The following is a 15,729-nucleotide window of genomic DNA, read 5'->3' as shown; positions in this document are numbered from 1 at the left end:
AACTATAAATATTAGTCTTCAGTGAACTTTTTTCCGCTCCCCTTGATGTCTCCAAAATCGTTGGCGGCCATAATTTTTGGTCAGCGGGAATCGACTTTCATCACTTAGTAGAACTGAGACCTACTGGTCCTTTGTCCAACGTAGATGCTCCCTGGCCCATGCATGACGATGACTGATGGTGTGGTCGGGTACCTTTGTAGGTAATCTAGCACGTAGATGTAAACTTTTTGAATGGTCTGACATGACACTTGGGTCCCTCTCACCTCTCTTAAATGTGCCTGGAGTTGTGTGGCATACTTCATCCAGTTCCAAAAGGCATTGTCAACTAGAAACGGTTATCAGTGTGGGATATGGCCAAAAGATGTCAACTTCTATGCATTGCTGGGACTCCTCCAGATTCTGATGCAACCTGCAGATGACACTAAGCTCAGTGGCTACTTCTGCCTCAGATCATCTTGTTTGAAGCCTTGCCATGGCGAGGTACTATTGCTCAATTGTCAGGTGTCATCTTGGTCTCAAGATGACAAAATATGAATAGCATGATGAGGATAAACAACAATTCTAACTGAACCCCAAAATGTATTGGGCGATTCATGGACAAGCACCTGTTGTGAATTTTGCCATTAAAGGGGTTGTCCACAGTTCAGGGCTGTGGAGTCGGAGTTAGTTTTGGTTGGAGTCGGAGTCGGTAAAAATGTACCGACTCCAGCTTTTTAAAAAAATGTATTAATATTTCATAATTGAACTTTCATATGAATTTCATAAATGTTACTCAAATATATATATTCTATCAAACTATGAACAACAGTGATAAGCAGTTCTGCTGGAGATAGAGACATTTCTTACTTCTTGTGTGTCACTGTTCTCCACTGCCCTTATCTAATCTTATACTTGGTTAATCTCATGCTGCCCCAACCCCCCTACTTACAATGTATGAAACTGAAAGTGAAAATGTAATATATTAAAACTCACAAAAAAGAGCATGGGTCCCATATAATGAAAAATGACTGTCAAATTGACTTGATGTACATACCCATATATTAAAGGACTAGTAAATGTATACTCCCAGAATACATTTTAACACAAAGAAAATTGGAGTTCCATACACATAAAAGGTTTAATAAAATACTTTATTGAAAATGCAAAAACATACAAAGAGATAACAACAATTTAGATAAAAAGGACAAAAACACCTAGTAGGAAGCAAGTAAATCCTCAGCATAACCAAAAGGTAAACATGGGCTCACACCAAGGTGTTCGTATATACTGCTCAATAATGATTATATTTTGCACCCAGTTCGTATATCAACAGTGTGTATAAACATCAATGAATGCCTACACATAGATGTGTGCCCTGATGCTTGTCATAGTGACCAGCACACAAATAAGAACTAGAGCGATAGTAGTATATCTAATAAGAAATTGTCTTACCCATGGTGGAGAAAAATCAGATGCCGAGGTACCAGATAAAAAAGAGCAAGTTCTTTCTGTTGTAACTGACAATGCTTCAAATATGATAAGTACTATTAAGCTAATGAATGAGAGTAATGATGGTGACCAGCAGCTAGAAGAACATTCTGGGACCACAGACACAGAAATGTTTGAAATAGAGGAACACAGTATTGTAACTGAGGAGCAAACTGAAGTTGCTTCAGATGAACAGCAACATGATAGTTTAGATGATCTTGTTGAAACTGTGTCAAAACGTTCTTTCAATCATCACATGCGCTATGTTGTGCATACGCTACAGCTGGCTATAAGAGACAGTCTGCAAGAAGGACATGCTGCTGCATTGATTGGCAAGGTGAGAAAATTGGCTACTGTTGCCAGAACCCCTAAACTTGGCTCAATTTTGAAGAGACGTGCTGGAAAAGGGGCAATTATTGATCAAGCCACACAATGGGGCAGTACTTACTTAATGTTTCAGCACTTGGTTGAACTGAAAACCTTTCTTGTAGACATGGCTAACCCTCAACTGACGCTAAATGAAAGTCAGTGGAATCAGGTGACTGAGCTGGAAAAATTACTAGAGCACCCATTTACAGTGACTAAAAAATTACAAGCAGGGGACTTAACTCCAGGTGTTTTCTTAAAGGAGTGGAAGAACCTGATGTTTCGCCTGTCCCAAAGAGGAGGGTTAATTGTAAGTGGCATTGCTACATCAATGAAACGGAGAGAGGAGCTACTATTACAAAATAACATTCTTTTGGCAGCTGTTTATGTAGACCCAATGCATCGGATTCTTCTAGATGATCAACAGCTAACTAAAGGAAAAGAAGCTGTTTGAAATAGCAGTAAGGATGAAAGGGTTGCAGAACAGTCAGGAGGAACATGAAGAATTTGGTCGTCCTGCCACATCTTCACCCTCATCAACTGATGAAGAATTTAATTTTGAAAAATATTTGGATCACAAGGACCGTGCAAAGCATTCCCGCATAGAAGAGTTATCCACATCAAAGAACACAGCCAGAACATTTCAGCAGAATTTTTCATGTGCACTAAAATAAATTGGGAAATTTGACCGTTCATCAAAAATAACAGTGCAACAAGCGATTCCTCTGTATCCTGACATTGTCAGAGATGTTGCCAGAGTGGTTACTGCTTTGCCACCAACCCAAGTTAGTGTAGAGAGGTTGTTCTCTGCTCTCAAAATAATTAGATCAGATTTGAGGGCATCCATGAAGGAGGATCTGACAGAGGCAATACTTTTTGAGGACAAATTTATAGATTTCTTATTAACTGCATAACAGTGTTTATTGAATATTTACTTACAAGAGTTTAGAAAAGTTTAGAGAAGTTATTTGCTATATTCTTATTGTATTCTAATAAATATAGTTTTTGCTCTAAGTGGTCTGATTACTTATATGATGGTGAGAAACTGAATAAGCACGATGTTAATATTTGACAACAGTACATTTATTGTCACGAATTGGCCATTTATGAAGGAGTCGGAGTCTGATAAAATCCAGGAGTCGGAGTCGCAACTGTGGCTTACCGACTCCACAGCCCTGTGTCCACTACTAGGACAACCTCTTCTTAAACTAAATTTTCAGCCCTGATAAAATAATAAAGGCTAAACTCGCCTTCCGTGCTGGCTCCGTTCCTCCTGTGTCAGTATTCACGGCCCCGGGGCTGTTATGCTGTGGAATGACACATTATGCCCATGACCCAATTAGTGCTGGTGTCCCTGTCCCCGCCTTCAGACAAACTGAACATGAAAAGGAAGTTTGGCATTAGGTGCAGCCCTGGTGTCCTCTTCATGGTCAGTTTGTACGAGGGCATAGACCGTGACGCCAGAGCCAATTGGGTGCCATTGTCATGTGTCACAACACCACAAGCGCGCTCTGGAGAGAGCGAGTGCTGACATCGTGGGTAACGGTGCCAGCACGGGGGATGAGTATAGACTATTATTTTACCAGGGCCGAACATTTAGTTTAAGTTAAGAAGGGGTTGTCCTACTAGTGGACAACCCCTTTAAGCTCCTTGTTAGAGAACAGCAAGGTGTGCAAAAAGTACTAAAACATTGAACAGCTGGACATGTGTATTTAAGTTAAGAGACAGTCACATGAAGTTCACCTTAAAAGGTTAGAGTGCATTTTAGGATCATCCTGAAATTTCACACGCAAGTCAAACATACCTAACGTTTTGTGAGTAGTGTATATTGAAGACATAAGCTAAAATCATACCACTTAAGAAAAGTGTATTTGACACACAAAGAAATAAAATGCAAGAACAGAGGGGGAATGCTCTGCAGAACATCTTACTGTAGGACTTCAGATTAAACGTAAAAGACATATTTTGTTCAGTGTAGTGTTTCTATGTCAACACATTATTTTAGCCTTATTACATCCAGCAGGCTGTTAAATTGTCTCCAGACTGGAATCTCTGTTCACACAACCTATAGCAGCACTGAAGTCAGTATTAATTCAGAGATTTTATAGCCTTCATTTGCAGTATCCAGATGGGTCCATAAGTATTTGGATGGTGGGAGAATTTTTATAATTTTGGTTAATACACGCATGCAGTATTTGAAATTAAATAAAGACTTCAACATTTAGAGACATTGTAATCATTTAGAATTACATATTTTCAAGGTCCCTCCATCCTCACAGACTATAAAATAGTTACAAAATTGATGGATTAGGTGTGGCCTGGTATTTCATGCAGAGTTGCAGAGACAAAGGCCCAGATTCAGCATTGCCTCTGCACCTGATATTTCCCTTGTGTGTTTTGTGCTTTTTTATGTTTGCACCCAATTCATTGTTCTATTTGCGTCTATTTTAATGTCTATTTTACATGTGTTTGTCTGCTTTTTAATTTCCACTTTGTGGGAGGAGTTTCGCCATTCCAGTTCCTTTTGCCTGGCTCATCAATTGCGACTTTATAAAAAGTAGCAAAATTTGAAGCAATTTTACTCCAGTTCCCCTGGTGGATTTTTAAGTATGCTGCAATGTGACGTATTTTTTGTGACTTTTTAGTGCTGAATTGTGACTTCTTTTTTTTTTGGTGCCAAATATCATAAAAACGCAGTCCAAGGAAGAAAAAAGCTACTTTTTTTCCCACTTAGTGCAAAATTCACGAGTCATCATTTTGATGAATTTGGCGTCCCAAACGGCAACTAATACCACAAGACAAAAAAGGAAAGAGACAAAAAAATCCCCGCAAATAATGAATCAGAGCCAAAAAAATTTGAGTTGATTCCAAATGATAAATTCACTTTTATCTGTTCACTCTCCAGCCACATTAGGCTTTGCAAAAAAAAAATAAAAAATTCCAACTAAAAGTCATCCAGCTCTGAAACAAGATTCATTAAATGGTTGAAATAGAGAATAAAGTTTACTAAAAAGATGGGAAGAAAATATGATGAAGGGAAGACATGTCTATCCTCTACCCATGTGATACATATTACGCAATAATATGGGAGATCAGTGTTGCGTAACAGATATGCATTTAAATCACATTTTAGAGTATTCATGTTTATGCATATTCTTATGATCTATTTGGATTCTTTTTCACTAATAGACTTTTCTTGATGATTATGTCCGCAGTATTATCATATCCACAGTTCTGCGAGATTCCAGTGTTGTCTCGCATGCACAGATATTTTGAGGTGTAGCCACACATTTTCAATGGTGTTCAGATCAGGGGACTGTGAGGGCCATTGTAAGACCTTCAGCTTGCGCCATTTGGACGTAGTCTATTGTGGATTTTTATGTGTGTTTAGAATCCTTATCCATTTGTAGAAGCCATCCTCTTTTTCAACTTCAGCTTTTTTTATGCTTGTTTTGTTTGCATCGAGAATTTGCTTAAATTTCATTGAATTCGTGAAATGTTCACCATGCCACTGGCTGCAAAATAATTCCAAAGCATGATTGATCCATCCCCATGCTTAATGGCTGGCAAGATGTTCTTTTCCTGAAACCCTGTGCTTTTTTTCCCCTCCACACATACAGTATAGACCAAAAGATTGAACACACCTTCTCATTTAAAGATTTTTCCGTATTTTCATGACTATGAAAATTGTACATTCACACTGAAGGTTTGCGTTTAGTTGGACCAGCATTTATATTACAGCAGGACAATGACCCCAAACACATCTCAAGGCTGTGTAAGGGTTATTTGACCAAGAAAAAGAGTGATGGGGCCAGATGACCTGGCCTCCACAGTCACCAGACCTGAACCCAATCGAGATGGTTTGGGGTGAGCTGGACCGCAGAGTGAAAGCAAAAGGGCCAACAAGTGCTAAGCATCTCTGGGAACTCCTTCAAGATTGTTGGAAGACCGTTCCCGTTGACTACCTCTTGAAGCTCATCAAGAGAATGCCGAGTGTGCAAAGCAGTCATCAAAGCAAAAAGTGGCTACTTTGAAGAGCCTAGAATATAAGACATAATTTCAGTTGTTTCACACTTTTTTGTTAAGTATATAATTCCACATGTGTTAATTCATAGTTTTGATGCCTTCAGTGTGAATGTACAATTTTCATAGTCCTGAAAATACAGAAAAATCTTTAACTGAGAAGGTGTGTCCAAACTTTTGGTCTGTACTGTACCTTTCATCATTGTGTCCAAAAAGTTCTATTTTAACCTCATCGGTCCACAGGACTTGTTTCAAAAATACATCAGGCTTGTTTAGATGTTCTTTTGCATACTTCAGATGCTGAATTTTGTGGTAAAAACGCAGGAGAGGTTTTCTTCTGATGACTCTTAAATGAAGGCCCTATTTGTGCAGGTGCCTCTGAACAGTAGAACAATGTACCAAAACTTCATTCAGCTGAATTTTTCTGAAGCTGTTTAGCAGTCAAGCGGGGGTTCTGATGTGCCTCTCTAGCAATCCTATGAACTAAATGTTCAGCCCCGATAAAATAATAAAGCCTATACTAGCCCTTCTGTGCCGGCATCATTCCAGCGGTGTTGACACTTGCGTTCCGGGTATGTGAAATGGTGAAAAGATATGTGATGCCCGGCGTCCAATCAGCGCTGGCATTAGTGTCTCGGGCTTCAGACAAACTGAACATGAAGACGAAGTCCGGGTTGAGCTGATTTGGCACCGGCATCACGTGTTACAGCACAGGACGAGAGCCCCGGGGAGAACGAGCGCTGACATCGATAGCATCTAGCCTCATTTTAGTGAGAAAGCAGGAGAACCATGAAAGAAAAAAACAAATTACATCCCGAAAGAAAAACAACAAAAATGCATGTTGAATGGGCAACCAAGGCTATGAGAAAGACTTTACGGAGAGTTAAAAAAAAACAACAAACTGTGCCACCTCATCCAGGGACATAAAAACCATGGGACGTCCTGAAGCAGTTCCTGGCGTGAGAATGAAACTTAATTTTACTGTTATAACAGAAATTTTCCACTGTAGCTCAAGCTGCAAACTGAGCAACTGCTGCCTGTAGTACCTTCCTGCCAATACTCGCAACTGCCGAAGCAAAGGTGTAAACCCTTTGAAAAGTGTAGAAAAGGTATGCAACTATGATCACGTAGCTGTCTTACATAGTTGCAGAACTGATGCCTGGTGAACAAGCTCTTACAGAAAATAGAGCACCATGACCCTGCATTAAAAGCCTCAATAATAGCTGATCTACTCCAGTGAGCAATGGTCACCCTAGAGCAAGGGGTCTCAAACTGCATTCCTCGAGGGCCGCAAACTGTGCGTTTTCAAGATTTCCTTACCATTGCACAAGGTGCTGTAATCATTGTGTGTGTAGGTGATTAAATTGTCACCTGTGCAGTACAAGGAAATCCTGAAAACATGACCCTTGAGGAATGCAGTTTGAGACTCTGCCCAAGAATACTGGGATGAACTATAAGATATCCAAAGGGAGCTATGAGATCAGTAGAGCTGCACAGCTCTGAATATGTCAGATTAAGCAAGAACCTCTCAGGAAGATGAAAGGCAAAGTACCTAAAGGAATGATAGACATCTCAGGAGCAGTTGAAAGGCGGAGAATCCCGCTAAGGTGAAAGGAGGGAGTCAAAACGCCAGTGTATTGTGCCCCAGGGCAAGAGAAAGAGTGAGCCTCCCTTGGAGCTTTGTCTGAATAAAGGGATCACTAAAGAGGAGAAAAATCACTAGAAAGCCGAAAGAGAGAGATCTCTGTGACTCACATTAAGGGAAAGGACCGCAGGTTGACAGGGCCCAATAGAGGCTTTCCAGATTCCAGAGGATAATACGGTGGTCATGAGTTTGCCCCACCCGAACCAGGATAGCCAAGGCAGGAACCTGGCTCTTGGGAGTCTACCATAGCTCAATATAAGCTTGCAAAAACCAAAAAGAAGGATACTGCCATACAAACGCTGCTCATGGGGCTCTTAGCCCTGCTGGTAAAGTAAATGACCACATAATTGGGTAAAAGAGGACAACCCTGGGAAAGGTCTGTCTAGATGCTATGGATGGTGCCTTGGGGAATCTGCAATGTGAGTCCTGGACTCAAACTGAAGAATCCCAAGCCAAATCGCTATTCAACATCTTCAGATTAAGCTAGGAGGGATAATAATTCCCTACTTGAGATTCCTCTTGAATGTGAAAGAGCCCAGGTGTCTGCCCGGACCACCCAAACACCCTGCTGGTCCAGGCAATGTATCAGACATCAATCGTCTGAACGACCTGCATTAACAACCAAGTGAGAGGGACCTGAACAGCGCTCCCACAGGAGGTGAGAAGTTGGAAGCACTGCCAGTACTTTTCAACCCAGACATCAAGAAATGTTGGTGAAAAGGAGTAGGATAGCATAAGTGATGAAACCACATACTGAACTAACCACATCAAAGGGTAGTCTCAATAGCCAATGAATGAGTCTAAAAAGTGCTACCCTACTTAGGAAGTAACAATCCTGATGTATCTGATCAATAGTCTTCAATAAGCTGCAGAAGCCTAAAAATGATTTGATCGTAAAAAGCAATACAGAGTATCGGTAGTTCAAGGCTACACCTAAGTTTGGTATTGCCTATGCTGCAGGTAGTGTCAGATTCACAAGCTAAGAGATTAAACGCCTATTGTGACAAACACCACCATCATACAGGACCTCAACCTCCACCCAAACTGCTGCATGATCCTTGAAAGCACGGAAATGTGCCATCCCTGACACAGGGACTGACATCCAATGATGCAATGGAGAGGAGAGCAGAGGAGGGGAAAAAGGAGGAGTGAGGACACCAAATACACCAAAAACCTGCTATGACCGAGACACTGCCAAAGGTGATACCACAGTGCTGAAAAATGACCACTGGGAACCCGAGGCAACATAGGCTGCAGCAAAGGACCTACTTGAAGAACCTTAATCCTATGACTAGGAGTTGAAAAGTCTGGACTCCATGCAAACCCGCCACGCTATGGTGGATGGGCATTAGTCAACACAGAGTAAAAAGGACCAAATACTCCAAATGCCTGATCGCTGACTGTGTCAAGGAAAACGGTCCCGCTATTCCGATAAGATAGTGTAAAGGTTGAACAGTACAGTCTGTACTCTCAGTCAATATGTAGGGTGAAACGGAGTGCACATTTACACTCTGTTACTCTGTCAAACAATGCTTTAAGATTTGAAATACATAAAGAGAGATGGTTAGCGCCTAACCAAGTGTTCCCCAACTCCGGTCCTCAAGAGCCACCAACAGGTCATGTTTTCAGTATTTCCTTGGTATTGCCCAGGTGATAAATGCATCACCTTCACAGGCAATAATTCCATCAACTGTGAAATACTAAGGGTAATCATTGAGGACTGTAGTTTGGGAACACTGGCTAACCAAACCTACAAAGGCCAAGACTGGTCTGAGATGCAGACCCATGTTGCCTCCAACTGAAACTACAAAAAACTGGGGAGGCCTGATGCTAAGGCTTGGTACAGTATGCGGGGGGGGGGGGGGGGGGGGGGAACCAATATTTATTAAGGATATATTAATAGTATCAGCCTCCAGGGGGCTGCAGACTCTAAAACAGTTTTTGTGTCCTCCAATGAGGCGACCAAGAAAAACATTGTAATTATTGAGCGTGCCCCAATTAATGATGGGTTGTAGATGACATACAATATTTTTTTCACTTGATATTTTATATTACTTATATGCCAAGTAATATGTATTGTTTGGCTTTCCCATACTAGTTTGTTGCAGCCTTTTGGCTGTACTTTAGTCTGCATGTGTAAAACATCTGAAATAGAGTAAGACAGCCAAATTGTGCACCCACACACCCAGCAGATGTTTTAATTTGTATAAAATTAAATTCATCGTAAAAAGAAAAAAAAGAAAAGTTTAACGTGTATTTCCAATGCCATATTCAGAGTACTTTCCTTGCAAAGACTAACTGTATATTTTCTATACACTATGCAAATAGTCTGTGCAAAGAGGAACAGGACTAGAGCTCTAGTGCCACCTATAGGAAGTAGCAATCCTAAAATCAATATTGACTTTCCAACGAACCTTGTTACATGACTTAGGATAAAAACCAGAACGGCAAGGAGAAACATTACTCCTTGGATTCCTGTGCTATACACTGTTACATTGTGTGGTGTTACATACAGTATACACACGCTCTGAATAATTGCACTCGCCAAGTACAAGATTCTTGACACGGCCTATGGCAACAAAACAATGATTTATTGCACGCTTACATTCCAAGTTCCAATACTGGACTACAAACACAAGCAAATGTAATTAATTTTGTTTCTGATTTGTTTGCAATGTTGGTGAAAGACTTGCAAAACAATGCGGTCCCTTGATGTTGGTTGCAATACTGTTCATAGAATCCGCTTGGCAACCCCCACATGATCTAACAGCAAGGATGTAATTAGTTGGCTGCAAGCCAAACTCACCATCACCAATACCTGCCAATGCTCTTTTAGCACAGCCTGGGTCCTCAATTTGTCTATGTGCCATCTCTTTCAAACAGGGGGTAGGCATATGTGACCACTGTAGCTAGTCAGTGGCCACAGCAGTGACATTTTGGGGTGGGTTGGAAAAACTCACATGATTAAAATACAGAATGTGTTATTTTTCGTCAATTATCGTACTCAGCCATAGCTCATTATTAACGGAAGCATTGACAAGTGCGAACAGAGGCTTGTTCATTCACACACAAATTGGAAAATAGTCTTAAATAGTGGGAAATGGCTTGAGCTTTCACTTTGCAGTAAATGTAGCCGCTGAATAAATTATGTTTTTATTAACAGAATTGATAACTTACTGTAGTCTTCTTCGCCTTCAAATCCAACAGGTCCAGATTCCGGAGTCATGCCATTCTTTAAGCAATTGTGAATGTAAGTGGCCTTCCATCTGGCATATTTTCTGTGCTGAATGTTCTGTTTAAAAATCAATTTGAAACTATTAGATTTTCAATACAAAATTTGAAACAATGGTTTAGTCACTGTGCAGGGTAAGTTTTTTTTCTAATCCACTGGTCAGATCAGCAGCCAAAGAGTGTTTCATTGAGGTTATCAATAATAAGTTAAAAGAGGAACGTTTACCAGATGTCTCATGTAAAACTGGACACAATATATAATAATGGATGCAAACCGGAATAAAACTTTTTTAGTTACAGAAAGATTACTAATGTAAGTATTTACTTTAGTAGACTAGTGCATTAGTAGACTTATTAAGTCTAAGTGTGTGTTATCAGATAGTTCACTGGGGGACTGTCCTTTTTTCCTCCTGAATGATATTGACCAATAAAAAGCAGGCAAAAACACACTATAGCTTAGATCATGTTTCTCAGTATGTGAAAACTATCTGAAAACACCCACTTGGACGTACCGAAAATTAACTCTACAGACATGTGGACAAGATGCCATTCCCTCTGCTGCAGATTTTTGTCATGGGTGCTCTCCTCCTTCTTCGCACAGATACCAGCCAATGTGATTCACCTCTCCCGTGTTCTTCTCTAAAAACTACACCCTATCTGATCTGCCCACCTTGAAGACTAAGGGTACCGTCACACTGAAACGACGCTGCAGCGATACGACAACGATGTCAATCGCTGCAGCGTCGCTGTTTGGTCGCTGGAGAGCTGTCACATAGACAGCTCTCCAGCGACCAACGATCCCGAAGTCCCCTGGTAACCAGGGTAAACATCGGGTTACTAAGCGCAGGGCCGCGCTTAGTAACCCGATGTTTACCCTGGTTACCATCGTAAAAAAAACAAACAGTACATACTTACCTTCCGCTGTCTGTCCCCGGCGCTCTGCTTTCCTGCACTGACTGTGAGCACAGCGGCCGGAAAGCAGAGCGGTGAGGTCACCGCTGTGCTTTCCGGCTGGCTGGCGCTGACACAGGATGCAGGAGGAGTGCAGAGAAGCACAGCGCCGGGGACAGACAGCTGAAGCTAAGTATGTACTGTTTGTTTTTTTTACGTTTACGCTGGTAACCAGGGTAAACATCGGGTTACTAAGCGCGGCCCTGCACTTAGTAACCCAATGTTTACCCTGGTTACCAGTGAAGACATCGCTGAATCGGTGTCACACACGCCGATCCAGCGATGTCAGTGGGAGATCCAGCGACGAAAGAAAGTTTCAAACGATCTGCTACGACGTACGATTCTCAACGGGGTCCCTGATCGCAGGAGCGTGTCAGACACAGCGAGATCGTAAGGATATCGCTGGAACATCACGAATCGTACCGTCGTAGCGATCAAAATGCCCCTGTGTGACGGTACCCTAACATGCTCCCCTCTTTCAACTGTAATTTCCAGCTTACAACTTCCTTCTCCCTGCTGCTATCACCAACACTGATAAGTAGGATGGGGTTGAAAAGATACACCTAAGAACATTATGCTGTTGCATCTTTGTAATAATTTAGGGGAAAAATTAAAACTTAGAAAGTTTCTTAACCCCTTTACCCCCAAGGGTGGTTTGCACGTTATGGACCGGGCCAATTTTTACAATTCTGACCACTGTCCCTTTATGAGGTTATAACTCTTAAACGCTTCAATGGATCCCGGTGATTCTGACATTGTTTTCTCGTGACATATTGTACTTCATGATAGTTGTAAAATTTCTTTGATATTACCTGCGTTTATTTGTGAAAAAAACAGGAATATGGCAAAAATTTTGAAAATTTTGCAATTTTCCAACTTTGAATTTTTATGCAATTAAATCACAGAGATATGTCACACAAAATACTTAATAAGTAACATTTCCCACATGTCTACTTTACATCAGCACAATTTTGGAAGTTATAAGGGGAGTTATAAGGGTTAAAAGTTGACCAGCAATTTCTCATTTTTACAACACCATTTTATTTTAGGGACCACATCTCATTTGAAGTCATTTTGAGGGGTCTATATGATAGAAAATACCCAAGTGTGACACCATTCTAAAAACTGCACCCCTCAAGGTTCTCAAAACCACATTCAAGAAGTTTATTAACCCTTCAGGTGTTTCACAGGAATTTTTGGAATGTTTACATAAAAATTAACATTAACTTTTTTTCACCAAAAATTTTCTTCAGCTCCAATTTGTTTCATGTTACCAAGGGTTACAGGAGAAAATGGACCCCAAACCTTATTGTACAATTTGTCCTGAGTACGCCGATACCCCATAAGTGGAGGTAAACCACTGTTTGGGCGCGTGACAGAGTTTGGAAGCGAAGGAGCGCCATTTGACTTCTCAATGCAAAATTGACTGGAAATGAGATGGGACGCCATGTTGCGTTTGGAGAGCCACTGATGTGCCTAAACATTGAATCCCCCCACAAGTGACACCATTTTGGAAAAAAGACCCCCTAAGGAACTTATCTAGAGGTGTGGTGAGCACTTTGACCCACCAAGTGCTTCACAGAAGTTTATAATGCAGAACCGTAAAAATAAAAAATCATTTTTTTTTTCACAAAAATTATCTTTTCGCCCCCAATTTTTTATTTTTCCAATGGTAAGAGAAGAAATTGGAACCAAAAAGTTGTTGCACAATTTGTCCTGAGTACTCTGATACCCCATATGTGGGGGTAAACCACAGTTTGGGCGCATGGGAGAACTCGGAAGGGAAGGAGCGCAGTTTGACCTTTCAATGCAAAATTGACAGGAATTGAGATGGGACGCCATGTTGCGTTTGGAGAGCCACTGATGTGCCTAAACATTGAAACCCCCCACAAGTGACACCATTTTGGAAAGTAGACCCCCTAAGGAACTTATCTAGATGTGTGGTGGGCACTTTGACCCACCAAGAGCTTCACAGAAGTTAATAATGCAGAGCCGTAAAAATAAAACAAAAATTTTTTCCCACAAAAATTATTTTTAGTCCCCAGTTTTGTATTTTCCCGAGGGTACCAGGAGAAATTGGACCCCAAAAGTTGTTGTGCAATTTGTCCTGAGTGCGCTGATGCCCCATATGTGGGGGGAACCACCGTTTGGGTGCATGGGAGGGCTCGGAAGGGAAGGAGCGCCATTTGGAATGCAGACTTAGATGGAATGGTCTGCAGGCGTCACATTGCGTTTGCAGAGCCCCTAATGTACCTAAACAGTAGAAACCCCCCACAAGTGACCCCATATTGGAAACTAGACCCCCCCACAAACTTATCTGGATGTGTTCTGAGAACTTTGAGCCCCCAAGTGTTTCACTACAGTTTATAACGCAGAGCCGTGAAAATAAAAAATCTTTTTTTTCCCCCCAAAATTATTTTTTAGCCCCCAGTTTTGTATTTTCCCAAGGGTAACAGGAGAAATTGGACACCAAAAGTTGTTGTCCAATTTGTCCTGAGTGCGGTGATACCCCATATGTTGGGGTAAACCCCTGTTTGGGCACACGGGAGAGCTCGGAAGGGAAGGAGCACTGTTTTACTTTTTCAACGCAGAATTGGCTGGAATTGAGATCGGACGCCATGTCGCGTTTGGAGAGCCCCTGATGTGTCTAAACAGTGGAAACCCCTGTCATGATCCCAATGGCAGGGGATCACTAAAGGACAAGCACAGATACAAACAAGCTCTAGGGCGATGGAACCTGAGCTGACCGCGACCCTGAACCTAACACACAAATAAAAGTAGCCGGTGAACGTGCCTACGATGATCATAGACGTCTCGCTCCAGCCGAAGATCTAACTTCCCCTATTAGAAGAAACACAGACCTCTCTTGCCTCCAGAGAAATCCCCCACAGAAATAGCAGCCCCCCACATATAATGACGGTGAAATGAGAGGAAAGCACATACGCAGTATGAAAACAGTTTCAGCAAAATGAGGCCCGCTAAAGCTAGATAGCAGAGGATACAAAAGTGAACTGCGCGGTCAGCGAAAAACCCTTCAAAAAACCATCCTGAAATTACTTGAACTCATGTGCCAACTCATGGTACATGAGGAGCAATTTCAGCCCACTAGAGCAACCAGCAGCAAGAATCACATATCTGCAGGCTGGGCTAAAAACCAAATTAAGCAAAACACCAAAACAGGAAAATCCAAACTTAGCTTGACCAGAAGGTTCTAGGAGCAGGGAGCAGAGGTAACAAGACACACTGGATACATTGATAACCGGCGAGGAAATGCCAGCAAAGCCAGGTTAAATAGGAAACTCCCATATCCTGATGGAACAGGTGGAACCCAGAGACCCAGGAAAGACAAGTCACCCAGTACCATCAGTAACCACCAGAGGGAGCCCAAAAACAGAACTCACAACAGTACCCCCCCCTTGAGGAGGGGTCACCGAACCCTCACGAGAACCACCAGGGCGACCAGGATGAGCCCTATGAAAAGCGCGAACCAAATCATCAGCATGAACATCCGAGGCAACCACCCAAGAATTATCCTCCTGACCATAACCCTTCCACTTGACCAAATACTGGAGTTTCCGTCTGGAAACACGAGAATCCAAGATCTTCTCCACAACATACTCCAATTCTCCCTCCACCAGCACTGGAGCAGGAGGCTCAAGCGAAGGAACAACAGGTACCTCATACTTCCGCAACAACGACCGATGGAACACATTATGAATAGCAAACGATGCCGGGAGATCCAAACGAAACGACACAGGGTTAAGAATTTCCAAGATCCTATAGGGACCGATGAACCGAGGCTTGAACTTAGGAGAAGAGACCTTCATAGGAACAAAACGAGAAGACAACCACACCAAGTCACCAACAAGAAGTCGAGGACCCACGCGGCGACGGCGATTAGCAAACTGCTGAGCCTTCTCCTGGGACAACTTCAAATTGTCCACCACATGACTCCAAATCCGATGCAACCTATCCACCACCATGTCCACTCCAGGACAATCAGAAGGTTCCACCTGACCAGAGGAAAAACGAGGATGAAACCCCGA

The 15,729-nt window shown here is 41.9% G+C and overlaps 1 protein-coding gene across 1 annotated transcript in view; it reads right to left on the bottom strand.

The window, feature by feature from the left end:
* Nucleotides 1–15,729, bottom strand: part of VTA1 (vesicle trafficking 1) — a 359,268-nt gene that overhangs the window by 119,747 nt on the left and 223,792 nt on the right. The window contains exon 5 of the mRNA XM_069769186.1: nt 10,679–10,793. Coding sequence (XP_069625287.1) covers nt 10,679–10,793 — 115 coding nt within the window. The remainder of the gene's footprint in view (nt 1–10,678; nt 10,794–15,729) is intronic.

The sequence above is a fragment of the Ranitomeya imitator genome, chromosome 5, assembly GCF_032444005.1.
Source record: "Ranitomeya imitator isolate aRanImi1 chromosome 5, aRanImi1.pri, whole genome shotgun sequence".
In the NCBI taxonomy this organism is placed as follows: domain Eukaryota; kingdom Metazoa; phylum Chordata; class Amphibia; order Anura; family Dendrobatidae; genus Ranitomeya; species Ranitomeya imitator.
Note: the sequence above shows the minus strand (reverse complement) of the source record. Positions and strands in the feature narration are given on the sequence as shown.